At 37.5% G+C, this 23,948-nt stretch overlaps 1 protein-coding gene across 2 annotated transcripts; it reads right to left on the minus strand.

Annotated features, from left to right (window-relative positions):
* Window positions 1-864: 864 nt before the first annotated feature.
* LOC100377172 (uncharacterized) lies at window positions 865-14,516 on the minus strand. Of its 2 annotated transcripts, none has more exons than XM_006815548.3 (8): window positions 14,333-14,516; window positions 9,532-9,614; window positions 5,162-5,240; window positions 4,442-4,747; window positions 3,885-4,085; window positions 3,460-3,597; window positions 2,069-2,667; window positions 865-1,579 (listed from the first exon to the last, which is right to left on the minus strand). In XM_006815548.3, the coding sequence occupies exons 1-8, from the start codon at window positions 14,382-14,384 to the stop codon at window positions 1,454-1,456; spliced, it is 1,584 nt and encodes a 527-aa protein (XP_006815611.2). In that variant the 5' UTR covers window positions 14,385-14,516; the 3' UTR covers window positions 865-1,453. The 2 variants fall into 2 exon arrangements, with proteins under 2 accessions (XP_006815611.2, XP_002734048.2); XM_002734002.4 differs by having other exon boundaries at window positions 2,069-2,670.
* Between the last annotated feature and the right edge of the window lie 9,432 nt (window positions 14,517-23,948).

Consider the following 23,948-nt stretch of genomic DNA (forward strand, 5'->3'; position numbering starts at 1 on the left):
TTTAGAGTGCCGAAAATGCATAAAATGCATGCAATAGTACTGAAAATATCAATTTTTGTATTTTTCTTCCAAATACTCAATTTTTCGTATATTGTACACAATTTATCGATGCAAGTAGATTATACTGGTGATTCATAACCTGTAGACCACAATTATCATTCTATTGTTAACAGCCAAAATAACGTTTTTGGCAATATCTTTACTTTTTGTGTATTTGTAACATTCTAATTTCCAATAATATAATTATATACATGAGTAACATACACACCGAAAATTTGAATGAATTTGCATCAGTATTTCTCACGTTATAGATGAAAGCATTTCCTTAATGTTTCACAACAGTGGATATGATGTCACACTTTACCCATAATCCTTTGCTGGAGAAACAAGATGGCGGACTGCATAATACTGATTAAAGTTGGATATCTAGAGAATGAAAAGTGATATAAAAAACTGTAAATTGCATTCTCTAACATTTGTAGAGCTTTTACACCATGTTGCGTTATGTTGTTTCCCGTGACTCTCCTTAATATTAATTATTGAGACATACAACACATGGTCATGATTGGTCACCCATAGGCCCCGACTCTCTATACATAATTTATAGACGACGAACTTCAGTATATATAACAGACAAAGGCTGCCTGTTTTGCAATTTTCAATTTATGAGAGACACTTTCTGAAGGAGTAAACAGGCGGTATTGATGTTTGCTGATAGTGCTGTTTTTGAAAAAAACGCTCAAAGGACAAAGGATGTGTCACACTATATTTGATCTTAATTATTCTCGATTATTAATTTTCGTCAAATTCTAGAAAATAACCAGGGAGACACCTGTTCACCAATATATATTAAATACTACACACTTTTAAGAACATACAATACTTTTATTGGTATATATCGATTTAACAATTCAATAGCACACATAATATTAGGCAGCTTGAAAGGTGAACATAACGTGACAATACGCATCATGTTATATTCCGCGGACTAGGGAGCCTATATATATGTTTACTGGTGTCGTGCAGTATTCCGTAGACTCGGGAGACCTATATATATATTTACTGGTTCTGTGCAGTAACATAACAACACAGCACGAAGACACTTACAAAGGACATATAACCAATAATAACGTGGATAGAGGTCTTAAGGCGTACATAGTGTATGGATACATATTTATGTTATTGCTTCTCAACATGTTCAACTATATTTGTACGACAACACAAATGTAATAAGTTTTATAACATTAGAGAACAACAACAATAACAGCCGACTTCCGGGCACTGATAATGAATTGCACAGTAAACAGTCAGACTTCACCGTGTCAAGTCTTACAACGTACTGTGTACGTGTCGCTGCTCAATATCGAAGTTCATGCTTAAAAGAAAGCTAAGAAGGTGGAAACGTAGACCGTCGACTTATGGCGTATATATTATATTATGTATCCCGCTCAAGTTAAAGAACCTTGAATTTCTTCAAAGCCTGTAACAGCGCCCTCTCGCGGGATTTGATGCGCGGTGAGTTGAGGACTTTTTCTCGGAGTCTGTCACTGACCAGCTCGTTTAGTTCGTCGCTGTTATCCTACAGGAAATTGATATAGAAAACTCACTGTTAGAAATCATTGTCAGATTGAGAAATTTGTATTTAGGACATTGTGGTTAGAACTGCCACACCATCGTATCTCCTTTGGTTACGCAAGCCCTCTCCAAATATGTAAAATGGCCTACCCTAAACATGTTTTCAATCGAATTAGGGCGATCAAGTTTTATTCACAAATGAAATAAGTAATATATCCACCACTGAGTGTTTAGCAGAAATGGCATTATAAACCTAACCAATTCGGCTAGTGACCTTTTCCCTGTTTCAGCTTTGACCGTACGCCCACTCCGAATATTCAGCTGTTAAGTGTGATACGTATTCATTGTATAAATATAACGAGAAAAGTATGATCGTCAAAACAATTTAACAATAATAAACAGTATATCGGTCTAGTAATTGGTGATTTCATGTTTCTTCCTGTGTGTGTGTGTGCGTGTGTGTTTGTTTGTTGTTGTTGTTGGCATTGTTTACCTTATCAACATCGACGTCGGAATCACTGCTTTCATCTTTGTCTTCTTTTTCACTACTTCCGGATCCGTTATCAGACGACTCGCTACTACTACTACTATTATCAGGCTCTAAAGTAAACATTTTCTTTTTTCTTTTTCTCTTATCATCACCATTCTCCGTGTCTTCATCATCGCTTGCCTCACTTGATTCGTCTTCCTCAGAGGTATCACTGTCTTCACTGTCGTCACTTTCGTCCTGATCATATTCATTATCTCTTTTCTCTTCATTATCTTCATCACTGCTATCATTGTCATCGTTGCTATCGTCACCGCTGTCGCTTTCTGCTTCACTGCTGTCGCTGCCATTTTTGTCCGATTCCTCGCCATCGTCATCATTTACATCCGAATCATCGTCATCATTTTCATCACTGTTTTCGCTTTCTTCAGAGTCGTTTTCCTCGCTCGATGAATCATCAGAACTCTCCGATTCTTCTTCGTCATCATCGTCCTCTTCGACAGCGCTCTCGCTACTTTCGCTTTCGTCTTCGTCTTCATCAATATCCGGTTTCCCATTCACAAGCTTCTTCAAATCACTTATTTTTAGATTTTTCAGTAATTCCACTGCTGAATAGAAAGTGAGTACAATAATTACAACCAGTATTCAATCTACGCGCATATGACAGTTTAGAAAAAGAAAAAGTGCCTCCCGATAATCACGCCCATCCGCTGCAACAACATGTTATTTCCTTCTTTTGTTATAAACTAGTTGACGGTAACACGGACTCATAACCCTTCACATCCCTGTTTGTACAGTAACGATAATACGGGGATGATGTCACCATTTTTACTCTAAATCAAGTCATTGTGTGGTTTCATTTCAGAGATTGCCACGTGTCGTTTATCGGCGGTCATAATTACGCATAACCACCGGCGACTGACTGTTTCTAAATTTTGCGCAATTTATTCAATAACCTGCCTGCATACACGCGCTGTTGTAGTACTAGTAAAGTTTAATTATCGGTTAACCGTATTAACCCTGTAACCTCTCAGGTGATAAATCAAATATATATAATGAAAAAAAAAGCTGACCCGACGATTGACGTTCGGGCCATTGACTTCCGTTAATTTTATATATGTTGCCGATATTCCATGCAACAGCAAAGCAGTTGTCATAGTAAATATAATGGACGGGGTTTAGTTTCCTGACATCATCTAACGAAATTAATAATTAACTATCCAAGCTTAGCATACATGTATGTTTAGGGTATACAAGATTGCAGTGTACATTTGGAAACAGAAACTCGTTATTCATTCGAACCAGATTATGCACCCCCCTTAATGAAATTAGAGAGTGTCAAGTTTGAACAAGACAAAATGGCCAATGTTTCAAGTTCAAAGTGAAATTTTATTCACCTATAACTCTGGCCTTTTCAATAATCTCTTTCTCGGTCGATGATTTCGGTCGCACGCCGTTAAAACTCCGTTTCCTCTTTGCGTCATCGATATCGTTGTTGACGTCACTTGAAGACTCTTGATTCTCTTCATCGGATTCTGGAAACAAAAACGAGACAAAATAAAAAATGTGTGCGGGGAACAAGGCTAGCAGGCTCCGCTAACCCGGGTGTGGATACACCGTACCGTAATTGCCGTAATCACCATCAAACTCTAGATGCCTCGTAGCTGTGTTTGAGTTTACTTGCCCCTTGTACGTGTCATTAAGAAACCCGTTGTGATTCCAGTTGCATCTAGGGATGTTCAATATTTCCACTACTCGAACTGCGATGGAAACAGTTATTGCAGTGACCCAGGTGTCAAACAAAGTATTTTTTAAACTCTACCTTCGTCGTCGTCGTCATCGTCACTCGAGTTCTCTTCCTTCGATTCGTCACTGTCTTCCGAGTCGTCGCTATCGATGAACTCGTCCTCTGAATCATCGTCACTATCGCCTTCACTACTATCTTCACCACTATCCCCGCTATCAGAATTGTCGCTTTCTTCCTCTTCGTCATCTTCTTCTTCTTCAACGCCCTCCAACATAGCTGATAAAGTCAGAGAAATAAACAGAAACTAATTAAATATGCATTTACTCAAAAATAAAATATTCTGAAATTAGAACTTGTAATAATTAACGTTTTCTAATTACACTTGTTGTCATTCCCTAAAACTGTTAAGTGGATATAATTGGCCTCAAATCATACGATCGGATTAAAACAGCTTAAATTCAAGCATCTGTTCTCATTGTGTGCAAAAATATACAAGATAGATAATAATATTGATTTCTTAAAAATCAGACTAACTTGGCAGTTTTAGAAAATTACAAGTTAAAATTATAACGCATTAATTATGCAAATTTCAAGTTTAGGATTCTGTTTGTAGGAGGAACAATTATTCCTACCTTGCTCCATTAACTTTTGATTTTTGTTCACGACAAAGAGCATAGCTTTGATGTTTTCCACGATATCTTTATCGTAGTGTACGACATTGGATATGTCATTCAGTTTGTTGTTGAACTTGAACATCCAATCCTCCAGCATGTTTTGGTCATCGTCTTCTTCGGACGCATCTTCGGAGTCCGATTCTTCTTCTGAGTCCGCGTCGCTACTCTCATTGGAGTCAGAGGCACCGGAATCGGAATCGCCTTCGTCACTATTCGACTCTTCGTCCGGTCTGTCAAGTAGTTCGTTCGCTGTGCTGGGATAAGCTGAAGAAGAAAACAGGTTTACAAATTGAAACCGGTGGCGGATAGCACTCGCCGTAGGTGACTGGAATCCTAAACAGTCAATAATGTGATTATCAGCATCTGTTTTGCATAAATATCTTATATCTTCTTGGATCGAAGATGGGAAGGTGTCAACCGACGACTCCACATCTGTGAGTTTGTCGGAGAAGTCGGCGCCGTATTTAATTTACTCCCTGTAGCAAGATTGTTGGCGACGAAATTAAACGTGTATTTCCCATTGCAACTAAAGTAGTAGTATCTTGCTCACTCCGAGGTCGTCCGGAAACGTCACATTATATTCATAAAAAAAGAAAGACATCATCCCGTGAGCCTCGCCTCCGATGGGAATAATACAAACACCACAAAACACGTCAACTATTCTCATAAACAACTTACCGTCTTCAAGAATTCTGACACATTCTTTATTAACTTCGTGGTTTGAAACATCGATTAATTTTATAAAACATTCAAGAAGCTGAGAAAATAAACAAAAACACGCCATTTTATAGTTAAAAGTTATTACACAGGTCATCGAATAATTATTCAAATTAGTCAGATTTGAATTTAGATTCTACAACCAGTGGTCGTACACATAATTACCGGATTCTTAATTCGTAATCGTAGAATTTAAAACGAAAGGTCGCAATCTCATTTCAACAAATGTTTACACCGTTATATAATTTAATTCATCTGACGATTCTGTGATTCATGTTACACTGGTCAAACACGTAAAGCAACCCAATAAAACGGCGTACGGTACGTTCAAATCCACTAGACACAGTTCGAGTCCACTTGACATATAACCTGTATTGCGCTTTCACTCAGAAACGCGTTGATGAATGCCTAGCTGATTAAATGCATGTACATGGAACTAATAAGCCCGGTAATGAAATGGAACAACGTCATTAAAGTAACAATGAATAAGCACGTCCAAGTACACATCTAATGAAATTTAATCCACAAAGCAGCAAGTAGTATATGCCTTCTCATAATCCACATGTGCGCGATATTAGTTTACGGTAGATTCAGTAAGTAGACCATAATGCAGCAGCAATTGATCCCCAGTTAACCTCACGACAGTAAAATTCTCTAGATGCAAAAATGTAGTAAATGTTGCGTTATTAGCTTGCTATTCAGGTGATATTCAGTCAAGGAATGTCATGTTTCTTTCATCATTATTCAGTACAGGTGTGGAATGTTCTAAAGTCTCATATTTGCTCCAAAAGACCGATGTACCACTCAAATATCGTAACCACGCCACACACACCCGGTCACACACACCATGAATCAAAACGACGCAAAACAGCATACGCAATAGTCTCACGAAATTCCCGGCATTGTGCGATGCGTGTGGTGCGCGACGAACAGCAAGTACCCCCTCCCACCAATGGATGGATTGGTGAATAACCCGTGTAAGTAACCATAAATAAACAATAAAATCCACAATTCGTAAAACGAAACCCACAGTATGTCTTTTGGGAGGGGAGGGGAGGATGAAAACCTACAGTGAGTATACTTAGACGTTGAAGTAGTATTACAACACGACGTACGATGCTGTTTTGCCTAAACCCTGGCTTATCTTAGGATTTCGTTGAATAAAAGTCGGAATAACTGAATAATCTGAACACCCTGCGGGAATGAACGATTACTAACCAAACCGAGGTATGTCGCACTGATTCGGCAACGTCATATAATAACGACGTTATTTTTTTTAGCAGGAATGTCAACTCTTTGCTGAAAATTTGTTGTGTTTAAAAAAGTTGTGTTTATTGCCACAATGTAAATATCTACTTCAACTGCTGTTTCATACAGACGTGCATCTTCACTGGGATTTACTTTAATCAATTTAATGACTCTTCAGTGAAAAGAAATTGAACACATGAAGATTATTCAATCAACGTTGTCTCCGTACTGCCCCCCAAATGAATACCATGTATCAATATTTAAAAAAAAATATAACATATCTTTTTTGTATTTCTCTTTAATATAATACATGTGTATTCACACTGCATTGTGGTTTATTGTAAATGCGCATGCGCTTTGTGTAAGCACTAAATTTACGTACGTGCAAGTTGAAGCACTCATTTCAAATATCAAGACAATGCGGTGGTCGTCGAGCCGCGCATGCGTGAGATTAGCGTCCGTATTAACAAAGATGGCAACTTTGTTTGTTGCGCACGCGTACGAAACAAAGACACTGTCGACGTTTATCTAGGTACTAGTAATTTCTGTGATGATTGGAACGCATCGGATGACTCCAAGGAGCCAAAGTCAGTATTTAGTGCACCTGTCGACCAGATCAAAACTCGTATTCACGCTGGTCACGGAATTATCGCATTGGATTTTAGGAAAATCGTTGCGACGACCACCACCTTTTAACTCCAATGGAAATGTTCATGTAATTTTATGATATTGTGAACTTGCTTTGCTCAGAATTTCTCGATGATATTATTTAAAAATATGCAAAAAATATTATCATATGCCAAATCAAAAGCACAACTAATGCAAAACGTCGCTTATTAAATAATCAATTAATTAAAACGTTAACTATTTTACGTAGAGCAAATAAAACTCATCAATTATTTCCAAATGCATGTTTTAATAAAATGTGTTATATTTTTTACTACGTGGATGATTAAAGACAGAGCGAGCGTCGACACGGAAATCATCAATTATAGGCGAGTTCCATTCATGCATGGCGAGTGACTGTTCAAAATCAGTTAAAACACGTCTGTCACGTAACAGTGTGTTTCGCTGCATGAGTAACGAGAATAAATAAATTAAAAAAAAAACACTTTTGCATATCGACCACAATTTACCGTATTGGGTAACAATATCTTGTTGACTGCACAGAGTTTATTATTATTCAGGCATTTCAAATCTCGCATTTCTCTTTAATAGGTAGCTCTCATCTGCAGCTGTTTTGTAGACTTACCGACCTAAGAGTCGCCAAGCCGAAACAAGGAAGTGGCCGATCAATAGCAGCTTAATCTGAGCCTATTTCCGTATAAGCGTTTAAAAGAAGGAAAAGTGAACGGATGGCAACTGACTTCAGTCGTATTTGAGCGTCTGAGTGGTTGATAAGTGGTGACGGGCGACTTTAAAACGTGTGCTGTTAGTGCTCCCCTTAGTCATGTATCACATTTTTTGAACTATTCTTCTCAAAGAGTCGGAAAACAAATGAGACAGAACTTATTGAATCTGATTTAGTCGACGGTTACTGCAACCATTTTTCTGGCCAGAGCTACGATGTATCGAATTGAAATTAGCCGTTTGCACTTCATGTAAACAATGGCTTTACCACACTATCAACACAGTATACCAGTATTCGGACTCATTTGTATATCATACAATATTCTGTTCCCATAAAATTTTTAGAAAGCGTGTTTCCTACAACCAGAATAAACAATTGTCAGCGGAGCGGTGAAGTAAAATAGAGCTTTAGATGTGATCGGCAAGTGTCTGAAAACTGGGACTGTGAGTGTATTACGTATTACACAGTTTAACCTGTGTAAATCCGTACTATGGGCATTTGAGAAAATCGCGAACGCGTTTTAACCACCCTTTCTCCATACATTTTCTTGTAATGTTGTGGTCGCCGCGTCTACGTGTGCTCAAATGTATGCAAATACTAACGTTCGTATGCGTTTCTCTCCGTGGTATAGAAGTGTATCAAACACACGAGAAAATCCGATTAATTTAATTTGAGTCCAGTGAATAATCGTGCTACGACTAGCCCATTGTCGCCAACATTGGAGTTAGCCGTGCTTTAGCGTGAAGAATTAACAAATACATGATTAACAATAGTTCGTGGGAGAGTAGCGGATGTTTTTCAGCCTACTTCAGGTTGTCAAGTCGCGCTCATTTATACTGACGCAGACGTGTACTATAAGAGGGAAGTTCCACCATAATAAGTACTCGTAGCTAGACAACACGATTACATTACTTCTGCTACGACCCAATCACATTGCTGGCATGCCTCGATTACGATTATAAACTAACCAACGATTTGAAATAACAAAAAATGGGTTCTGATCGTGAGCAAAATCACTCAGCTGTGCAAAAAAAAATCTGGCAGTCACGTGACTTAGCACGTTTGACTGGTTGTGACATGTGATTCTGAACTCACTGAACGCGCCTCGACCCCTGCTAATAGTGTGCGATTTGCCGGTTTTAAATAATTTATTCTTTTTTACCCTGTCATGATAATCTCACGGTACAACAATTGCGTAAGAGATAGTGTGTCTGTACTGAATATTATGACTAAAGAGGGCGCACCGCTTCAATTATCACGGCAAATCGAATTTATTTGTTTGTCGTTTTTCCTTTTTCCACCGTAAAAAATAGCATCCCTATTACTAGGGATGCCAGTTCGGTTGCAGTTAATTTGATGAAGTAATGTACAATCTGACTAGAAGAATACATGTTTATAAATGCGTATATTGCTGCTGCGTCAAAACCACTGAAATATCAGCGTATGATGTATGCATGACCAGTATTGTGAATCAGTCATGCACAAAGCTACCATGCATGAACTATGTATACTCGGCGACGGGAAAACTAATCACGTCAAACACCGATGTTATGTTCTCGCCGCATGTGTCAATCACTGATCACGTGAACGTGACTTGATTTCCAACTTAGAAATCGACAACGGGACTGTTAGAGCTAAATCCATGAACGTGCCAAATTGTGTTTATTTCAATTTCTTTTTCTTTCAATTGTTACCGATCCATTATCTTAAAAGACTAAATATATTAGCTAACCTGAGAATTCAACTTCTGCTCCTTATTTTCGTCTGAGTCGTCTTGAGCTCTTTTCTTTCGGAGGCTGAGGGGGCGGCTCCATGCTGTGGAGAGAAAAAAACCCATAGCAACCGATATATAATCTTCTTTAGAAATACAGTTACATGAATTGCCCGCACCAGCGTGACGGCAGCTACGCTGATTTCTTTTTTTACTGGGAAATCGGAAACCGGGACAGCTCCGCCACGGTTCTATTATCTACTTAGACATGTATTACAACAGAGAACGTTTCATTATACCACTCTCGAGTAAATAGTTTATATAAAAGCTATTTTATTTTGTAGAAACCCGACTGAGAAAGATAAAAAAAACAATACCAATTCACCGCGTGGTAGTAATATTTATGTAACGTCAGTTCTTCCGTATCTAAAAGAAATACATTCGTGTGGCAACGGTCTACGCGTAAATGTCATACTGTGGATCACACTTTAAATTTATGGAGGTTCGTTCATAGACTCCGGGAGTCTGCTCCATGCTGTGGTTACTCGTCTCAGAGAAGCGAGTCGCCCACTCCGGCTAAATTACAAGTTTCGACGAACGTGAACACAAAGGGACATAAAACAGAACACAGGACGTTTGTACACAAAATGCGGAATCGCTGCTTCCGCGTTGCCTTTCAGTGGTAAATGGTTTCCGTGGAAACAAATGTAGGGGATTATAGATCTCCAAGACAACTACAAAGAACACTGAATGTGATGAAAAAAAGAGAGGCTTATGTGCACGAGAGAGTAATGAAGAGTTATTTGGGAAATAATCGTTCTTTTCAGTGAATGATAGATCGTTCAAATCGCTCTCGCAACGCCGATAGGTTGAGGGGAATACCATTTTATTTCAACTTCTCGTTCATGACAAACTCAAAAGTTTGGACACCGCATTCAGAGGAAGATAGAAAAAAGCACAGTCATTGTGTGTACGACCCCCGGGTACGATCTGAATATATTTGATCAAATGCTGAATTGCCATTGCGTACTGAAGCGCAGACGCCACAGTCCTAGGGCGTCCTTGGGCGTCCTACTATTGCGAAGGCGCACTGATGCGCATACGCGTAGTCCCAGGGCAACGTATTGTCACGGTAACGTGTTCGTTCATTGTAACGCATACAATAATATTTCATCTGTAGGTTTGTCGTGGATGAATAAATTGGAATTTTACTCACGGCATCACAGTGGTGATAAGTAAATCAGGAGAGTGGGGTTTTCTAGCTCTCAGAGTTGCACTCGGAACCTCAGAGAGTGTTGTTAATTGGTCATGTTTGTCTCGAGAAGCATTTCAACTGAAATCGTGTTCTGAATTCAAAGACAAAAAAGATCTATTCTCCGAAATCGCACAAGCTATAAATTGAATTTTATTGTAAGAGGATATCGGGAAGGTTAAATTCCGAAATGTTTCCGTATCCGACAGTCCGACAGTCAACATACTCGTATGCGCGTTCGACGTGGGTCCCATACTATGCATAACAATGTGCACGTGCACTCAATAGCCACACAAAACCATGTGAATTCCAAAGTCTTCGATATTTCAAGTCGAAAAGCCGGGAGAGGCATTGACACTATGTGGCTATATGATAAAATATTTCTGCTTTAAAATCTCTCTATGTAATGTGTGTCTTTCGGGGTTTGAACCGAGCAGCTTTTCAACGAAGTGACGCGCCATGGCACTAAATAAAGTTGTTGTGTAATCTCATATTTGTGAATAACGAGTTACTGCATAGATAAGATAATCCGATCGATGTTAACTTGAAAAACAATTAATTCATGCGTGTTGCTTCAAATTCTTGTCACTAAACTCGAGAGACTCATTAAATTGTTGTCATGGTAACAGGCTCGTTTTTTTTTCTATCCGAGTTTCGACAAAGGTCACCAAAAAATGCAATAAAGATTCACCGCTGAATTTGAATAATTATTAATGATGTGACACTATACACGGCGATTTAATGCATTTTGTGTGTTGTTTGTACACATACATTTTTTGCATAAATGATTAACTTAAATGTGTTATTCATTTATTTTGAGTGAAGTATTTTATTTGGTGAAACTCAGCCACAATCTCCGGAAATATTATAGTAAATGTCGTACGTTCAGGCATTCGTCCTCGGGATTACAGACCTGGGAATGGTAAACGAATATACTAAACTGTACGAAGTACCATTAAGTGATAGACACATGGTGTCCCAGGTCAGCGAAAAACCCACGAGCCTTTCCCATCCATCTTGTAAGATAAACTTCCATGCCGATGAGACTAGGTCCCAGTGGAGTGCCAAATCCAATCGAAAAACGTTCCCAGAATTTGAGAACTTTTTTTTTCACTCTCTTAGTATTATACATACTTATAAAGGCACGTGACTAGAATCGAAAACAGCCAATCAGCGACTAGCGATTTATCGCATTCGACACGCAAACGACTCAGTGTCTCGAACCGAATTTTAATGTATTGTGACGTTTTCGTTAAACTTTCGTCATTATTATAAGTTCGTTACCTAGTACGACACTGAAAATATAAAGAAAAGAATTAGTGTCACCGTATATTTTTTTGCGAAAAAAAAAGGGTTTGGAAAAATGATTTTAGTGATGTTAATGTATGTTCAACGGTGTTGAATTAATTGAAATACCGCGAAATGATGGTGGCATTGTTTGAATATTAAAACATTTTCCCATTAGTTTCATTTTTGATATTTGGTGACATGATTTTAAGTATCCTGAATTGTTCCAATAATTTGGGTTTTGATAAGTGAGTTAAAATTTTATACAGCAATTTTAAATAATATTGTTGCTACTTTTTTTGTCAAACTACGTTAACTATAACATACAAAAAAATTGTGTTTCATGTTACCATGGAGATGTAGCTTCACGGGCTGTACTAGTACGTGATAAAACGATGACCATCGTCTTGCGATTTATAACCAAATTTCTCAAAATAATTAAGTAGCTTTCTACCTTTAATTCCATTGCCATACTTAATACATCCCAAATGTGTGTACGTTTCTAATTTGACTGAATGCTTAATTGCAATTAAACTTAATTCATCACTCATCGTTAATTATAACCGACCAGATATCCATTTCAGAAATAAATATATTGAGGCGAAACATACAATTTTAATTTCCCAGAACGTCTCTCAGTTTGAACACTTCATTTAGTTGAATCATTATAAGAAGGTTAATTTAAAATAAGTATTCGTACCCGTGACAAATCAGCTCAAATGGTTGGTTTGAATGGTTGAATTTGTTTATACATATATATGTACGTACTAATATCAGACCACCAAATAAAGAATCACTAATGAACTCATTAACAGTCGCAATTTTCACTAATCTTTGCTAATAATTACGCGATGTTGTTCGTCGCTAAGGATATCGAGCGTAGCAACAAGCCAAACCATCTACAATTTTCCAATATATCGTTTTGATTTCGCGATGGAAACATTGAAGTGTCGGATAAATAGTTGGACGTTTATGATTTAAGCACATATTTAATTTTTTTTTCACACGGCTATAAAAATATAAGATGCAATAAATTTTTGTTTGAAATATCATAAAACGAGTCGGACATAGACAGGAGCAGCTACACGTCAGAATTGATTACAGCACAGGGCCTCTTTGATGCAGAACATTTATTTAAAAAACAAGACAGTTAGCGGCAATTAATGAAATAATTTTCCCCGGAGAAATTAGTGAAATATTCCTTCATGTAGATTACATTATGGTCTGTTTAATAATACATGAAATGCCATCTCGCACCCATCCGACTTTATCTGGTTGTTATGACGCTTTAATAATGAAACAACTAAACGTCTTAAGGTGCTTAAATCTTCTGTATGACTCGTGATGTAACCGGGCCCTAATTCATCTTCAGGGAATATGCGCTTAATTTAAAATGGAACTCTAACGATGAGATAATGGTAACAGCTAATCGCCCGATAATGAAATTAATCAGGGTAGTATTGCCGTAAGTTAATTAATTATTCATTAAAGAAAAATTACGACAACGATCTTACAGCGCAAATTAATTAAGTTGAGACCGAAAAGGGTTATTACGAAACCCACGAAATTGAACACCATAAAAGTATTGATAACGGGGTTTAATTAGTGTTGTTGATTAAATAAAACCGACAGGTTAATTCACTTTATGTAATAACAACTCATTCGAAAATCACTATATTAAAAATCCACTGAGCGAATATGTCTAAAACCCGCCACAAATACAAATGTTACGTTTTCGTTACGCTGATCCTCTCCTCCGACCAAGTTTTTTTTTTATATATGTACCAGTAGTTGCGGTGATGGTAAAATAGTGGTTCGCAATATATATGCTAATTGCAAAGTGTCTTCCTTGAAATCTACAAATACGGCGGCCCCTAGTTATGGTTGTGTGTTAGTACATTGACTGGGTCGTAATTCATCACATCTGTCACACACAGCGCTAACTTGACGCCCTGTCGACGACGTCGCGAGTCTGATGCTTTATAAAATAATCATCGTGCGAGAAGCGAAAGCCGATACACCCAGCCCGAGATCCACAGTAACCACAAGATAATTTTAAAACAAATAACACAGTCATTAGTGGCCGTCAGATGCGACGCTCTAACTTAGAGAGACATTTCAACGACGTCTCTACCGACACTTCGTAAAATAATTATACGAGAATCATGAAGTTAAAGCGATTCGTTTATAATGCATGTAGAACTCTCTTCTTAAATGGCACGGCATTTAGTATATCATCGACCGCGTGATGATGGAACCACTACACTATATGCACACTCTTACCTTGTGACAGAAAAAGAAATCCCAAAACAAAAATCACCGTAGCAGATTTCATCTTGACTGCTGTTCGATCCCTTACATCCGATGGATGAATGAAGAAAGCGACTCCGCTAAACCAAGTGCACCGGAACAAGAGCGTTGTTGTTCGATCGACGGAAAGTTGAAGTCTGGAGGACTTTATATCACGCTCGGTAACCACTGAGGGTGCTGGCCCGCTCAGTAACGCTCGGAGTGATGTCGCTCTCTGGCAACGCCCAGTAGCTCCTTCTAACCGACCAATCACAAAGCGCCGTGACTTAATTTAAGTGCTTCCTCTGACAGGAAAATGTGCAGTTTCATTGCCGTAACAACCAATCTGTGAAATACAATTTCTTTTGTTCAAGAGAGGCCAATTTATAACCAAAAACCTCATTTCAGTAATAACAAAACCTTTTTGATTGTCTGGTTGAAATATTTTCATTTTATTACAAAACCTACGAATCATAATGCAAACTCACCATGGGAACTATGAGAACCAATTTTGGTGACCATATTAGACAATTAAATTCCCAAGTGAATGTTAATTTAATTCTGTTACATTGTCAGCCTAATCAAAATAAACAATCCGTGAGCAAAAACGCAATATTAAAATACAATCTGAAAGTATATGCAATTACACATGTGTACAAGTGACAAGAACACCTGGCTATACTGTTGGCATTAGAGGATCATCTGTGTAATACGATCACTAGCATATTTTGACCTTTGATTATAGAATCCCAAAATAACGGATACGCCCACACAAGTTATGTTATAAAATACTGCTCACCGGTGCATTGTAAAAAAAATATATGTATTCATTTAAACAAATCAAATCTAACCGCAACAGATCACCGATAGTTTTAGTATTGGTGACCAGTGCCCACCTTCGATCTTTCCTTTAATATTTCAGTTTATGCCAACTAAACGATCACATCCGTGTTGTTGAGATTTGACGCATAAAACTGGAATGAAGACCCTAGACAGAAATACCTTTAGAATTTCAATTTTAATCTGTTCACGTTCCGGTAGCTTCCCGAGAAGTCAGTTCTGAAGTGTTCGCTAAATCTTCTGAAATGGTTCCCTGTTTTGAATGGGTATATATTTACACCTGAGATTTTCAACATTGCCACTCGCTTAGCGTATCGTATCGTATCACGTGATAATAAACGTAAATGACATAACGTGAGAGCTCCTCGACAGCGGCGCGTAATATATTCGGCCATGCTTTAACGGCTAAAATGATGACATCCAATCTGAGGTGTAAAACGACCATGCATAATTTCAAGATACCTCATCTCTCTGAAGATGCCGATCACTACGTAAATGCGTTGGTGTCGGAGAGCACACTCTTTGAGATTGTCATGGTAACCAATTCGACGATAGTTCTCGTGGAGCATGTTTGTTTAACAGGTTATGCTGACTGGTACTTGATCGCCAGGGATGTGAGAACCATCCAAGAACAAAAAAAAATGAAATAAAATGGAAGTAAATGAAATGGCGGGATAACACGGGAATGCATCTGAAAAATACTGGTAGTGGAGGGGATCAGAGTTCAGTAGGCAAACGGCTTATGCAAATAATATACCTTCCAGCATGCTATTCGCGACAAACACAACAATTAAATACTAAATTATTCGACACTTTAGTTATACTAAAACTAATAAAGAATGACATTGAAAAGAAAGAGTTTAATTCAATTTATAAGAGAGCACACACGTTAAACGGGTATTTATCCTCCGAGGTCAGTGGCCGGAAAAAAATGTGCCGATGACGTCACCGCAGTGTAATTAAATCTGTCCGTGCCTTGTTCTTGTTTTTCCTCTTCAATGTAGGTATTAAACGATGTATTTAATATCGGAGTTTTTGGTCAATTAAAGTGTTTTTAACGTTGCTGTTCTGTGTTTATTTCTTCTTCGACTGTGATTACCGGTTGAGTAACCGTGGTAAAGACAAGTGAGGGTGACGTAAGGATTATCAAAGCGCATGCGCAGTTTCCAGCAACTGCAGCAGCGACTTCCCCGATGGTTTGGTATTTTTATGAAAATACCACTCGCTCCAAAGTCTTTAGATCATAACTGCTGTAACAAATAACAATTATTCTATAAACTTATTATATTTTCAGTGCGGTAATAATTTTAAATAATTGTTTAAGCATTCCCAGAATACACCGAATTGTTTCTAGAGCGGACTCCATCTTCACGACCTTTATACTAATTTACCGGTTTCTAGTGCCGCGGGTTATTGTTTATTAAATGGATAGATCTCGTCTGTTTGACCGTTGGCTTCCCCCGGGATATGGGTGCTCTCGGGAGAATTGTACGCGTTTTCAATCGAATCGGATAATGGATGAGCGACCACGGAAACGTGGGTGATTAAATCGTGACCACGGTCAATGCCGATGTCCGTCGACTGTCAATATGATGAAGAGTAACTATTTATACGTTAAATCTAGTCCCTTGTCGAGTGTACTGTAACATACTCATATCTGCGATAATGTTGAGTCTCTTTGTGATACACTCCCACTCAGGCGACAACGGCAGGTTTTTGTCGCGAGGTGTTTATAAGTCCACCACCACTGCGGGCCCCAATTATCTGACAAATTCGCCTATTCATGCAAGCACGCATAATTAGCTCCCGGTGATGTTTTCGCCTACCCGGCGAATACCTACTACTGGAAGCTTTTTTAGATTTTTCCCTTTGCGCATCAAAATGTCACAATAGTTTCAACATTTGCAAATGACAGGTTACGGATCCGTTCTAAAGGAATTTTCATCCTACTCAGCGCGGAAATGCAGATTACGGCTTTGCTTTTTAAATCCTCTGCGTTGGCGTGATTCCTTGATTTGTTAGCTGTGAGTCGGTGATTGAAGTTGGAAAAAAAACACAATTAAAATTCAAGGCATTTTATTTTACGCACTCTTACGTAAAACGTAGAAGGCATATATATATATAATATATATATATAACGGAATTTTGATAAATTAAATACAAATAATTTATTACCAAGACGATATTTTCAAAACTCGGTATAGTTTGTAATGGTGAGACTATTTATTTTGTTCTAGTCGGTTTCACGCCCCCACATACATATTGAAAGATGAAAAAATGTATTAATTCAATTAATTGCGAATGTATACGTCAGTTGAATGTGATATGACACAAGACTTTCAAACTGATCACCTCGGGGTTATATCACACTGTTCGGCAAATGTTTTCTGGTGAACTCAATCTACTTTACAAACTTGAATTAATATTATTTTTGAAAACAAATGAGCTGAATAACACACCACAGCAAATTTAATCATGATATGAAACTTTGATAACAAATATCCGTCCAAAGCGGAAACATTTGCTTAATTTGTACGTTTTTAACCTATGTATTACGTCAGTGCTGACGACGATTATGTGCTTGCTTCACTTTATCTTCCTTTGTTCAGTACATAAAACATATTTTCATCAGACGGCCAAATTTACACGATTTGGCTGGCTTTGTACAGGTGATACGACTTTAACCAACCGGACTCGTTCAAATACGCGTAATTGTAATTATTATAATGTGGCAGATAACGTAACGGTTTGGCTCAGAAGTTAGTTTGATGTGTTTTTCTCAATATATTCTGAAATAATTATACCGGCGGATGTCCAGAGAATGGACGATGACGTCACTGTGAAGCCGTACGTCACTATAAATTCACCGTTCCAACTACAGTGAGGACATAAAAACGTCACATGTAGTGACACGTTGATTCCCACTTTTTTTCTGGAGTCGATGATTGTTACATTCACACTACACTGTGATAGTGAAGTGACGTGATGTGATGACCAAATAGACGAACCTTTGCGGTCGATTTTAGCTGTGCGCGAGACCTGACCGGGAGGCGGCCATTATCATTGTTTCTATCATTTCTCTCACGATATTATTTCCTTTCTTGTTCTGTCAGAGTAATAATTACTCATTTAGACTGATTACCCGTGCAATAATGTCCGGCAACTAATTAATATACTAATTAAGCCACACAAAGCGAACGCAGTTCAGTAACCATGACAGCCTGAGAGTGAAATAGACGGCGGAAGTGTTCAATGCACATATAGTAAGAGAAAATATTTCAGTGTTATCAAGACAGACTGCATGCGTGTCATATTCAAAACACCACCAATTTTCAACCATAATAATTCATAGTTATTGGTTCTGCCCAAGTGTGGACCGTCACTAGATGCCGTCTCAAGTATTATCGTGAGAAAAATATACGAATAATAGACGAAGAATAATAAGGCTGGGGTACTGTAGGTGGGCCCTACGTACGAGTTGACCTGCGCAGCGGAGTTTCCATGGTAATATACTGACAGAAGTCATTGAGACAACCAATCAGTGATGACACAGAATTTTGAATGGCTGTATTCCAAACTAACCCAAGGCCGATAATAAGATTTATCTCCCCGAAGTATAGGATAAAGCACGAGCACGAGGGTTTTCATCCAACTTAAAACCTGCCGCCACAATCCATCTATAATAATATGTATGAGCGAGCTCTCTCTGTAAAAAAAAAATCGAAATTTAACCTATGCTACTCTTTTCAAATGTAATATGCTATAGAAGCCCTAGATATCGACCGAAGCCAAAACAGTAACTGTTTTATTATCTAGAAGAGAACAACAAGTCAGTAAGTGTAAGGTGGCACTGTGGGTCAAAACGATGAGTTTCTGCAGTGGGTTAAAATCAAAATCATCTTCCGGCGGAGAAAGTGTCATCCACGATCAAGTGTCAAACGATCATATGGCTACTAATACTAATAAAATATCAAAGCATTATAAGATAAGGACATTGAACTGGTGTGATCCGAAGTCACACGAAATTTTAAAGCCGGAGGGTCGTTACCCGCGCAGGTGCGGAAATTGAGTCACAAGCGATGATAACAAGACACGCTAAAAACGCAAAGGCTCATGCACAGAGGGACTGTGGCTTATGGCTAAACGCTTGTTTGCAAACAATGACATGTTATGGCCATCTGACGCATGCGCAGGTGACGACTCCCACGCTTTAACAAAATCAAATGCAATTAGGTGATTCTGTGACAGAAATGTCTAGTATTTGTCTAGTGTTTGGAATTTTTGATAGTATCCTTGCTTTTCACAAATTCTGTGTTACGTTTTTTTTTTTTTTTTGCCTTTTTGAATACAAAAATAGTTTCGCGAATATCTTTTTACGCACTGAAACCATTCCAATGCGCAGAATTCGAACTCCATCACATGTCACAGTACATAACTTATAAGTTGCAGGTTGCATACTCCAATAAGTCCAAACTTTTTGACCATTTCGAATAACAAAAAATATTGGATGTTTGTAACGCTCCGACATGGTCGCCATTTTGAAAAAAGAATTGGTAAAATATGGAACGTTTAATTTGACAAGCTTCAAATCGTTGACCATATCGAATAACATTTTGCGAAATACTGAATAATTGAACTCAATAGTTGAGTGTTCGAGACAAAAGGTCGCCATTTTGAAAAACTCTAGCGGAGTTATGACATCGATAGCACCTTGAGAAGACATCTTCACCTATTTGGATAGCTCGCCAAGAACCAGTATTTCCCTTGGCCTACGGGGGTAAATACGACGTTCATTATTCTCAAGCTCACGATCACGATCATAACAAGCTTTGAAATTTGGATTAACGAGACAACATAGCATATACATATAATCAAGCAAACAACGAGTTATCGCTGTTACAGAACAATCATAGACTAATGACATTCGACGTATGTCAGGTGAACCTATGACATATTAATCAGTAGTCAGCATTTATAAATAACGTTTCTCCACTATAGCATGATTATAGAAAGGAGGAACGACACTGTTACCCTCATTGTGTATTATGATGGTGTGTGTTTGTTAAAACATTATGACAAAGTCTTACCGTTTTCGACGTTGTGAAATTCTTTCGTTTTTAAGCCGAAGAAATTACCAAGTAAAATCATATTTATTGAAGTTACTGTTCATACATGAGATTGCGTCTACGTTGAAAAATGTCCGAGGATTTTTGAAAATAAAGTATTGTAGACCTCGCAGGCTTTGCCAGAAAAAACACCAACAAACTTATGCAGCGTAAATCAGTTCATTTTTCGTCAACAAAAACAAGTTTGTTTGACTTAGTGACTTAACTATGCATGTCGTTGACTCAAATTACGTACCGCAATTCTTTTATTATTAATCATAGTTGCATATGAAAACGTACGCTAAAATGTTTAGGTAGTAATAAAAGATTTTTTATATATGCAAATCACCACTTTCTTTTAAGATACTGTGTTACAATAACAATAAAGAGAGTATGAGTGATCGGGACAAAATGTTTTAATATTTGTTTTGACCATTTCGAATAACAACTCGCAAAATATTGGATGTTCGTAACGCTCCAACATAGTAGCAATTTTGAAAAATAATTGGTAAAATATGGAACGTTTAATTTGACAAACTCCAAATCGTTGACCATATCGAATAACATTTTGCGAAATACTGAATAATTGAACTGAATAAGGTGAGTGCTCGAGACAAAAGGTTTGAATCTTTTTCAATCCTATTTTTAGGCGTCGTTCTTCCTTTCTAACATAATATATGATATAATAAGCATTCTAGATTATCAGGCAATATGATCACTTGTGCGAATCACTGTCAAGGTGACTTTTAAAGCACGTAATTATCTTGTATTTATTGCTTACGCTATTGTTATCACATGTGTAACGAAGCTTTCTCGTCAAATTTCACCAGTGTGTTCACAGGATCCTTGCCACTGAAAGCATAACTACTACCAAGCTGAACTTGAATGAAGATTTATTATGAAATTGGTCTTTTCAACTCCTGAAATGAAATTAACCATTTAAAAGTAGCTTAGAGAGGAAGAGATACATCAGCCGATTATCACACAGAACCCTGATTTGAGGAGTGATAGGATTCGGTTAACCCAGAGTAAAGTACCAAACTTATATGCTGCAGTATCACTGTATGTGGACCACACTTCCCCATCAGGTCCGCCACTGCTGGAAGCACTCTGTGATAACATAGAAACAGATGTAAAGTTAGGCATACCCACTTACTAAATTAGTTAAAAGTTATAAAAAAAATACACCATTGAATAATTGTAATATTAGTGTGATAAAAATCGAATTTATGACAGAAACAGTTTTTTATTTGCATACAATGTTACAAATATGCAGATTGCGCACGTGGTATATCTGTAAATCGATGGATGTGATTGGTTCAGTAGGTTCTAGGATCAAATCATCTGTGTAGCAGCATCTAGTACAGATATGAAATTGAGTTAATAATTAGAACATCCTGTAACGCATATTGGCCTGCATTGTATACAGCTACACGGTTTATAGTAGCTGACTTTCAAGGTGATATTTCTAAATATTTGCTTCTCCGTGTGTTAAATCCGTTTGAATAAAAATAATCGGAAAGGAAGCGTGATATGAATTGTGTTGTTGGAGAATTATACTCAGTTACTATAGTAACAAAAGCTCATAGATATACTTGCCCCATTTAAAGACTAACATTGGATCCTTCAACCTTATCACTTGGTCCGACTGGTTCTGTTTTGATGATAGGTACATCATTCTCAGTGGGGCTCAACATAGGCTTCCTTATCTTCTGCCAAACATTGTATCATTAATACAGTATTATAATTCAATTCAATCACATTCTATGAAAACATAAATGGGGTATTGACCAAATTTTCGTGCAAAACGAGATTTATCTTTCCCTGATTAAAAGGTTAATGCATGGGGGGGGGGTAAAATATGAGATGTTCAATTATGAAAAATGTTTTAATAAATTCTAGATAATGAATAAATTATATATATTTTTTTAAATGTGGTCTTGATTTATTTGTAAAGTTCCTCAAAACGCAATACACTGTATATACTTTGATTGAATGGAAGTTATTGCTTCTAGTTGACCCAATTTGTACTATAAAAGCTCACCATTCTATGGAATCCCGCTTCGAACTGACGATGTCCAGAAGGTGTCTTTAAATGGCGTTAATCCAACACTGGTCATTACCGGGATGGTAATCATCACTGGCTCTTTCCTTATTTTTCATACAATGTATTAATACATATCATCAAGTAAATAACGTAACCAAAAGACAAAATAACAATATGGGTATCGAGTGTGTTATGTTAACTTCGTTATCAACTCCACTTACCACATTCTGTTATGTACTGCGATTGGAATATTCAATTCAATGTACGAATATCTACATTGAAATTACATCACATAAATCTTCATTTCATTTTTTAATGTTTACGCAATTCAAAAAGTACTACAATCGCATTCTTACTGCAGTCCAATTCTTAACACCTCCGTGTATACCATTATAATACCACCAAGAGTCGATTTGAATATATCTAGACAGAAAAAAATGAGATAATAAAATCATTTTTTCATGTTTTAATACCAAAACCGAAACCTAATATATTTTCTGATTATAATTTAACGTTTGTTACAAATAAATAATAAGGATCACTTTAGTTGGTCATATCATATTCTCAATCCAATCAGTTTCTTTAGGAATTTCCATGTGTAATGCCAGGTTGCTGATTGTCGTTAAGTACTAGTTTATACTCGAATTGAATAAAGGCAAGCATTTATGTCTTTTGTATATGTGCCCCATCTGTGAGTGAATAGTTAACAACAACAACGTCGACGACGACGATGATGATGATGTGGCCTTTAGTTTTGCAAGTTTTTTTGTCATATTAACGGATGTATATGAATTATGAACACTATGATTATATAAATAAGTACATTTTTATTGTCTTTGCAAGATTTGTCCAAAATATTATTGAAGGCTACAATAATTTCCATCAATAAATGTCATATTTACTTTCCAATCTTCGTGTCTATGAGAAACAAACCCCCATAAGAAATATTACCCTCGATCGCCTTTGTCGTCAATCATACAGGATGGAGAGAGGTCACGTGATGGCAACAATGTTAACTGAGCGATCTTTAGCTGCTCCCAGAACTTCACCGAAATTTGCAATTACCCACTGTGGTGTGAGGGAATGACCTTATCAAAATATTGCTAAATATACATGGACTGAATATGGCAGGTGGAGGGAAAAAGCGTGACAGAGTAAAGAAAAGTACCGATCAAAAGAAGATTACAAGCTTTACTACATACGACGGGCCAGGGGATCATGGCGACTCCAACCACGAGGCGAGTGATAATTCGATCGATGACACAATGTCTGAAAGCCCTGTACGACCGATAGAAAATCTGACAAAGATTGTGCAAGACGGATTTCGAGACCTAAATGTTCTAAAAGAAACCGTAGAGGAGGGATTCAGAGATGTGGCCAAATTAGTACAGAGATTGGAAAGCGTTGAACAAAAACAGCGGGATCTGGACGAGGCTGTTATTCAAAACAGTGCAGACGTTCAAGAAATTTCGCGGGAAGTCGATACACTTAGGAACGAATTACAGTTGCTTTGTGGGGATTATAGCAAACTCCAAAATGAAAATATCAAGATGTTAAGATATTCACATGGTTATAACCTCCGATTTTACGGAATCTCAGAAGATGGAGAGGGCAAAGA

This window comes from Saccoglossus kowalevskii, chromosome 2 (genome assembly GCF_978046115.1).
Source record: "Saccoglossus kowalevskii chromosome 2, keSacKowa6.1, whole genome shotgun sequence".
Lineage (NCBI taxonomy): Eukaryota > Metazoa > Hemichordata > Enteropneusta > Harrimaniidae > Saccoglossus > Saccoglossus kowalevskii.

Coding starts and splice junctions, on each gene's coding strand:
- LOC100377172 (XM_002734002.4), bottom strand. CDS start 14,384: ATGAAATCTGCTACGGTGATTTTTGTTTTGGGATTTCTTTTTCTGTCA. Junction 9,615..14,332: donor ATTTCTTTTTCTGTCACAAG/GTAAGAGTGTGC, acceptor TTCTCTCCACAG/CATGGAGCCGCCCCCTCAGC. Junction 4,748..5,161: donor TGTCAGAATTCTTGAAGACG/GTAAGTTGTTTA, acceptor TTTCTTCTTCAG/CTTATCCCAGCACAGCGAAC.